Source organism: Nerophis lumbriciformis, linkage group LG22 (genome assembly GCF_033978685.3).
Source record: "Nerophis lumbriciformis linkage group LG22, RoL_Nlum_v2.1, whole genome shotgun sequence".
Lineage (NCBI taxonomy): Eukaryota > Metazoa > Chordata > Actinopteri > Syngnathiformes > Syngnathidae > Nerophis > Nerophis lumbriciformis.
In genome coordinates this window covers 6602292-6611383 of record NC_084569.2, presented here as the reverse complement: position 1 = coordinate 6611383, position 9092 = coordinate 6602292, and the positions used below count along the sequence as shown (strand labels likewise).

The 9092-nt window shown below is 35.6% G+C and overlaps 1 protein-coding gene across 1 annotated transcript; it reads right to left on the bottom strand.

Moving 5' to 3' along the window:
• Window positions 1-7530: 7530 nt before the first annotated feature.
• On the bottom strand, window positions 7531-8783 carry fahd1 (fumarylacetoacetate hydrolase domain containing 1). Its single transcript, XM_061973460.2, has one exon. It carries the CDS (start codon window positions 8705-8707, stop codon window positions 8042-8044), a length of 666 nt encoding a protein of 221 aa, XP_061829444.1. The 5' UTR covers window positions 8708-8783; the 3' UTR covers window positions 7531-8041.
• Window positions 8784-9092: the final 309 nt, after the last annotated feature.

Genomic DNA, 9092 nt, shown 5'->3' with positions numbered 1-9092 from the left:
GTTATAATGAAGACAGCACATGATGTAAGTGTCTATATTAGCCTACTATCAAACTATCAAAATGACTTTAAAAGTATTTTATAAGTGTTATAATGAAGACAACACATGATGTAAGTGTCTATGTTAGCTATAATAGCCTACTATCAAAATGACTTTAAAAGTCTTATATAAGTGTTATAATGAAGACAACACATGATGTAAGTGTCTATAATAGCTATATTAGCCTACTATCAAAATGACTTTAAAGGTCTTATATAAGTGTTATAATGAAGACAGCACATGATGTAAGTGTCTATATTAGCCTACTATCAAAATGACTTTAAAAGTCTTATATAAGTGTTATAATGAAGACAGCACATGATGTAAGTGTCTATATTAGCCTACTATCAAACTATCAAAATGACTTTAAAAGTATTTTATAAGTGTTATAATGAAGACAACACATGATGTAAGTGTCTATGTTAGCTATAATAGCCTACTATCAAAATGACTTTAAAAGTCTTATATAAGTGTTATAATGAAGACAACACATGATGTAAGTGTCTATAATAGCTATATTAGCCTACTATCAAAATGACTTTAAAGGTCTTATATAAGTGTTATAATGAAGACAGCACATGATGTAAGTGTCTATATTAGCCTACTATCAAAATGACTTTAAAAGTCTTATATAAGTGTTATAATGAAGACAGCACATGATGTAAGTGTCTATATTAGCCTACTATCAAACTATCAAAATGACTTTAAAAGTATTTTATAAGTGTTATAATGAAGACAACACATGATGTAAGTGTCTATATTAGCTATATTAGCCTACTATCAAAATGACTTTAAAAGTCTTATATAAGTGTTATAATGAAGACAACACATGATGTAAGTGTCTATATTCGCCTACTATCAAAATGACTTTAAAAGTCTTATATAATTGTTATAATGAAGACAACACATGATGTAAGTGTCTATATTTGCCTACTATCAAAATGACTTTAAAAGTCTTATATAATTGTTATAATGAAGACAACACATGATGTAAGTGTCTATATTAGCCTACTATCAAAATGACTTTAAAAGTCTTATATAATTGTTATAATGAAGACAACACATGATGTAAGTGTCTATAATAGCTATATTAGCCTACTATCAAAATGACTTTAAAGGTCTTATATAAGTGTTATAATGAAGACAACACATGATGTAAGTGTCTATATTAGCCTACTATCAAAATGACTTTAAAAGTCTTATATAAGTGTTATAATGAAGGCAACACATGATGTGTCTATATTAGCTATATTAGCCTACTATCAAAATGACTTTAAAAGTCTTATATAAGTGTTATAATGAAGGCAACAAGTGTCTATATTAGCTATTATAGCCTACTATCAAAATGACTTTAAAAGCCTTACATAAGTGTTATAATGAAGACAACACATGATGTAAGTGTCTATAATAGCTATATTAGCCTACTATCAAATTTTTTCCCTTCTATGTGCATGCTGTAGGTATATACTGTATGCAATGTAGTAACAGGCAAGTTCATAATAATGTACTGTATTTTCCGGACTATAGAGCACACCATGATACAAGCCACACCCGTACAAAAGATGGCACCATAGCACAAACAATAACACACCATATCTCAGTCTTCTGTTTAAGTTTAATGTAAATTATTGAACACAAAACATTATGGCAATTAGCGGGGGGAAAAAATCCATAAATTAGCCGCACCGTTTCATAAGCCGCGGGGTTCAAAATGTAGGGAAAAAAGTAGTAGCTTATAGTCTGGAATTGTATGGTAATATTTACAGTATTGTGGTCATTGTAAACATTACGGCCGTGCATTGATTTCACATTCGCTTTTTCCTTTAACAACTATTACTAATCATGACAGGCAACAATGACTACTTTGGGTCAAATGAGGATCCAGAACCTTATATTTTTGAGCCTGAACATAGGGAGGATGCGCTACAAGTTTTAAAAGCTGCGTGCTGAACGGATCCAGCTCTAGTGAAACACTAAACATCATGTAGAATTAGTGCTGAGTTCTAAACAAGAAATACAAAACTTCGGCCATAATAAAACAATCACTTACTGCACAATGTCTGCTCTAAATGGGATGCCGCAGCATATTTTACAATTTAGAATACACAAAAAAGTGAAAAACGTGAATATGTTTGTGTTGTTTACTTGAGTCATATTGCAGTCTACACATATCTCTTATCTGGTCACACTTATCATTCCATTGTGTACCGAATAAATTAGCTTCGAGGTGGGTAAGCACAACCAAACGTATTCCTTGCAATAGGCGCACCGGGTTATAAGGTGCACTGTCGAGTTTTGAGAAAATGAAAGGAATTTATAGTCCGAAAAATACGATATTTTTTATTTTAAAAAATATGTGATTTTTTTCAACCCATAATGATAATACAAGTTAGGAAAGAAAATTGTACTTTAAACAAGTTTGAAACAGCCCAATTTAAAACGTTTTTCAAATCAATGTAGAAATACTATATAAACATGTGTGTTTATAGAAAAATATTCAAATACCTTCTAAAATGCCGGAGCTGTTATGTTAGCATAAGATGTGATGTCACAAGTGTCTATATTAGCTATAATAAACTACTATCAAAATGACTTTAAAAGTCTTATATAAGTGTTATAATGAAGACAACACATGGTGTAAGTGTCTATATTAGCCTACTATCAAAATGACTTTAAAAGTCTTATATAAGTGTTATAATGAAGACAACACATGATGTAAGTGTCTATATTAGCTATTTTAGACTACTATCAAAATGACTTTAAAAGTCTTATGTAAGTGTTATAATGAAGACAACACATGATGTAAGTGTCTATATTAACCTACTATCAAAATGACTTTAAAAGTCTTATATAAGTGTTATAATGAAGACAACACATGATGTAAGTGTCTATATTAGCTATAATAGCCTACTATCAAAATGACTTTAAAAGTCTTATGTAAGTGTTATAATGAAGACAACACATGATGTGTCTATATTAACCTACTATCAAAATTACTTTAAAAGTCTTATATAAGTGTTATAATGAAGACAACACATGATGTAAGTGTCTGTATTAGCTATATTAGCCTACTATCAAAATGACTTTAAAAGTCTTATATAAGTGTTATAATGAAGGCAACAAGTGTCTATATTAGCTATAATAGCCTACTATCAAAATGACTTTAAAAGCCTTACATAAGTGTTATAATGAAGACAACACATGATGTAAGTGTCTATAATAGCTATATTAGCCTACTATCAAAATGACTTTGAAGGTCTTATATAAGTGTTATAATGAAGGCAACACATGATGTAAGTGTCTATATTAGCCTACTATCAAAATGACTTTAAAAGTCTTATATAAGTGTTATAATGAAGACAACACATGATGTAAGTGTCTATATTAGCTATATTAGCCTACTATCAAAATGACTTTAAAGGTCTTATATAAGTGTTATAATGAAGGCAACAAGTGTCTATGTTAGCTATATTAGCCTACTATCAAAATGACTTTAAAAGTCTTATATAATTGTTATAATGAAGACAACACATGATGTAAGTGTCTATATTAGCTATATTAGCCTACTATCAAAATGACTTTAAAAGTCTTATATAAGTGTTATAATGAAGACAACACATGATGTAAGTGTCTATATTAGCCTACTATCAAAATTACTTTAAAAGTCTTATATAAGTGTTATAATGACGACAACACATGAAGTAAGTGTCTATATTAGCTATATTAGCCTACTATCAAAATGACTTTAAAAGTCTTATATAAGTGTTATAATGAAGGCAACAAGTGTCTATATTAGCTATATTAGCCTACTATCAAAATGACTTTAAAGGTCTTATATAAGTGTTATAATGAAGGCAACACATGCTGTGTCTATATTAGCCTTCTATCAAAATGATTCCCTGTCCCCAGGTGAGTGAAGGTGATGTGCACGCACTCAGATGATCGATCCTGAAAGCAGAGCGCCTTGTGGGAGTGATGTAACAAAACCCTCGGCAGATGTTCCATCAGATCAATGGCACATTTTAAAAAAAAAAAATCTAAATGCTATTTTTTTTTTTTTTTTTTTTAAAAGCCAGACAACGTGGTTTGGAACGGAAAATAAATCTCACAGTGTATCCATCTTTTGTCTCCGAGCAGGAACCTGGTGTTGGAGCGTGACTCCGTCAAACCCCTGGCGAGGGAGGCGGGTTTTGGGAGCAGCCACAGATGGCCGCTGCCAAACCACCAGTCCTCTCAAGTCCTGCACACGACTTTCTCTTTCAGCTTCAACTGCCCTTTTTATACAGCACAAGGAAGATGGTGGTTCTTCCTAATGGATCATTAAAATACCCTTTTTTTTTAAAGGTGACTTAAACATCAACATGTTCATGGAGGACCACACGACCGAGTGGATCTAGCATAATATTGTGAGAGTCCAGTCCATAGTGGATCTAGCATAATATTGTGAGAGTCCAGTCCATAGTGGATCTAACATAATAGTGTGAGAGTCCAGTCCATAGTGGATCTAACATAATAGTGTGAGTCCAGTCCATAGTGGATCTAACATAATAGGAGAGTCCAGTCCATAGTGGATCGAACATAATAGTGTGAGTCCAGTCCATAGTGGATCTAACATAATATTGTGAGAGTCCAGTCCATAGTGGATCTAGAATAATATTGTGAGAGTCCAGTCCATAGTGGATCTAGCATAATATTGTGAGAGTCCAGTCCATAGTGGATCTAGCATAATATTGTGAGAGTCCAGTCCATAGTGGATCTAACATAATAGTGTGAGAGTCCAGTCCATAGTGGATCTAACATAATAGTGTGAGTCCAGTCCATAGTGGATCTAACATAATAGGAGAGTCCAGTCCATAGTGGATCGAACATAATAGTGTGAGTCCAGTCCATAGTGGATCTAACATAATATTGTGAGAGTCCAGTCCATAGTGGATCTAGAATAATATTGTGAGAGTCCAGTCCATAGTGGATCTAACATAATAGTGTGAGAGTCCAGTCCATAGTGGATCTAACATAATAGTGTGAGAGTCCAGTCCATAGTGGATCTAACATAATATTGTGAGAGTCCAGTCCATAGTGGATCTAGAATAATATTGTGAGAGTCCAGTCCATAGTGGATCTAACATAATAGTGTGAGAGTCCAGTCCATAGTGGATCTAACATGATAGTGTGAGAGTCCAGTCCATAGTGGATCTAACATAATAGTGTGAGAGTTCAGTCCATAGTGGATCTAACATAATAGTGTGAGAGTCCAGTCCATAGTGGATCTAGTTAATAGTGTGAGTCCAGTCCATAGTGGATCTAACATAATAGTGTGAGAGTCCAGTCCACTATGGACTGGACTCTCACTATTATGTTAAAACCGTTAAAACCGAAAAATTATTAAATTATGATTAAAACCGAAAAAGACATAAACAAATCATAAGTGTACTTTATTCTTGTTAATGCAAAGTGTTTTCATTACAGCTGAAGGCACTGTGTAAAGTTAAAAGTTGTGACTTGTATTTATATAGCGCTTTTCTCTAGTGACTCAAAGCGCTTTACATTGTGAAACCCAATATCTAAGTTGCATTTTTATTTAGACATAAAAATGTTTGGAAAAGTATGACAATATACTGTAATATTTGTTGCAATAACATTAAAGTTTAAGAGGGATGCAATTTCAAACAGTGCATACATTTTTTTCTGAAGTGAAGTATATTTATATAGCACTTTTCTCTAGTGACTCAGAGCGCTTTACATAGTGAACCCCACTATCTAAGTTACATTTAAACCAGTGTGGGTGGCACTGGGAGCAGCTGGGTAAAGTGTCTTGCCCAAGGACACAACGGCAGTGACTAGGATGGCGGAAGCGGGGATCGAACCGGGAATCCTGTAGTTGCTGGCACGGCCGCTCCACCAACCCAGTTAACCCATAGTTAAAAATAAAGTACCAATGATTGTCACACACACACTAGGTGTGGTGAAATTATTCTCTGCATTTGACCCATCACCCTTGATCACCCCCTGGGAGGTGAGGGGAGCAGTGAGCAGCAGCAGTGGCTGCGCCCAGGAATCATTTTTTTGGTGATTCAACCCCCAATTCCACCCCTTGATGCAGGGAGGTAACGGGTTCCTGTTTTTGTGGTCTTTGGTATGACTCGGCCGGGGTTTGAACTCACGACCTACCCATCTCAGGGCGGACACTCTAACTACTAGGCCACTGAGTGGGTGGAAAGGTTGAAAAGGGGACCAACACTGTCCAAAACGTGTACAAAACGTGTAAAATGACCATTCTTTCCACGAACAATGGGAGACCGGGCTTTCTGCTCCGCCGCTCCCAGTCGGTGGAACGCTCTCCCTGACCACCTGAGGGCACCACAGACTGTGGATGCTTTTAAAAAAGGCATAAAAACCCTTCTTTTTAAAAAAGCCTCTTTTTTTTTTTTAGATATATGCGTACTAGTTTTAGCTATTTGGCTGTTCTAGTTTTTATTTTTATTTATTTTTTATTATCTTTTTATTTTTTTAATACACTTTGAGGTTGTTTACTCAATGTAAAGTGCTTTTTACAAATAAAATCTATTATTATTATATTATATATTTCATAATTATAATTATATTGAATATATAATTATAAATTATATATTATATTATATATATTTTAAGTAGCTGAGATAGGCTCCAGCGCCCCCCGCGACCCCGAAGGGAATAAGCGGTAGAAAATGCATGGATGGATGGATTTTATAATTATAATTATGTTGAATATATAATTATAAATTATATATAACATATATTATATATACACACGACACCTCCGCTCCGGACAGGCTAACCTCCTCCAACCTCCGAGGACAAAGCTACGAACAATGGGAGACCGGGCTTTCTGCTCCGCCACTCCCAGTCGGTGGAACGCTCTCCCTGACCACCTGAGGGCACCACAGACTGTGGATGCTTTTTAAAAAAAGGCATAAAAACCCTTCTTTTTAAAAAAGCCTTTTTTTTTAGATATATGCGTACTAGTTTTAGCTATTTGGCTGTTCTAGTTTTTATTTTTATTTATTTTTTATTATCTTTTTATTTGTATTTTTTTAATACACTTTTGAGGTTGTTTACTCAATGTAAAGTGCTTTTTACAAATAAAATCTATTATTATTATTAGATTATATATTTCATAATTATAATTATATTGAATATATAATTATAAATTATATATTATATTATATATATTTTATGTAGCTGAGATAGGCTCCAGCACCCCCCGCGACCCTGAAGGGAATAAGCGGTAGTAAATGGTTGGATGGATGGATAGTTTTTATTTTTTTATTTTTTTTTATTATCTTTTTATTTGTATTTTTTTAATACACTTTGAGGTTGTTTACTCAATGTAAAGTGCTTTTTACAAATAAAATCTATTATTATTATTATATTATATATTTCATAATTATAATTATATTGAATATATAATTATATATTATATTATATATTTTATGTAGCTGAGATAGGCTCCAGCGCCCCCCGCGACCCCGAAGGGAATAAGCGGTAGAAAATGCATGGATGGATGGATTTTATAATTATAATTATGTTGAATATATAATTATAAATTATATATTACATATATTATATATACACCCACGACACCTCCGCTCCGGACAGGCTAACCTCCTCCAACCTCCGAGGACAAAGCTACGAACAATGTGAAACCGGGCTTTCTGCTCCGCCGCTCCCAGTCTGTGGAACGCTCTCCCTGACCACCTGAGGGCACCACAGACTGTGGATGTTTTTAAAAAAAGGCATAAAAACCCTTCTTTTTTTTAAAAAAAGCCTTTTTTTTTTTTAGATATATGCGTACTAGTTTTTGTTTTTATTTATTTTTTATTATCTTTTTGTTTTTTATTTTTTTACACTGTAGCACTTTGAGGTTGTTTACTCAATGTAAAGTCCTTTTTTACAAATAAAATATTTTATTCTTCTTCTTCTTTTTTTTACAGTTTTTATATTTTTATTATTATTATTCATTTGACTAGTGAAGTTGTCGGTCCACTTTGAAGTGCATGGTGATGACTCCCTCTATGCCTGCCTGCAGCTCATCGTGCTCCTGCACGGCCGACACCCCCTTGGGGGTCCCGGTGAGAATGAGGTCGCCCTCCTCCAGGGTGATGAAGTCGCTGATGTAGCTGATGAGATGCGGGATGGAGAAGATCATCTGCGAGGTGCAGCCACATTGTCTCAGCTGCTCGTTGACTTTCAGCCACAGCGTGACGTCACCCGGCTCGGGGATGCTCTCCTTGGGGATGAAGTCGCTGACGGGGCAGGAGGTGTTGAAGGCCTTGGCCCGGGTCCAGGGCAGACCTTGGGACTTGCACTCGTCCTGGACGTCCCTGGCGGTCATGTCCAAGCACAGGGCGTACCCGGCCACATGCTGCATGGCGTCGGCTCGGGGGATGGCCGTGCCGCCCTTGCCGATCACCACGCCGAGCTCCACCTCATGGTGCAGGTTGCGGGAGTAGGAGGGCACCAGGATGGGCGAGCCCTCCCGGACGTAGGCGGAAGGTGGCTTCAAGAACAGCACCGGCTCCGTGGGGATGGCGTTTTTCAACTCTTTGGCGTGATCCGCGTAGTTCCTGCCCACGCAAATGATCTTCCTTCCCCATTCCCAGAATCGGGAAATATTTCCCGCAGCCATCATTGAAGGAGTCGCTAAAGTCAACTAAACTTTGACCGACGCTCTTCACTCGGTTAATGCCTAATCTACGGCAACGTGTAAGGGACAATAAGCTATTTTAAAAACACTCCAAATGTAAGGTGACATCGATATCTTATATTTTTAATACACAATTACGCATTTAGAAAAACAACACAATTGTTTTTGTTTCTATAAACGAGAAAATAAACTTATTTAAGGAAGTCCAATCCACTCCCTCCTAGTTTGATTGGTCGAGCCTGGGAGTCCAAAGGTGAAAAAACAAATATTTCTGGTTTACGCTAACGTGGAAATAGCGTTTTTCAACTCTTTAGCGTGATCCACGGAGTTCCTGCCCACGCAAATAATCTTCCTTCCCCATTCCCAGAAT

What these genes read in the sequence shown, in the direction of transcription:
- fahd1 (XM_061973460.2), bottom strand. Translation starts at nt 8,707, where the DNA reads ATGATGGCTGCGGGAAATATTTCCCGATTCTGGGAATGGGGAAGGAAG.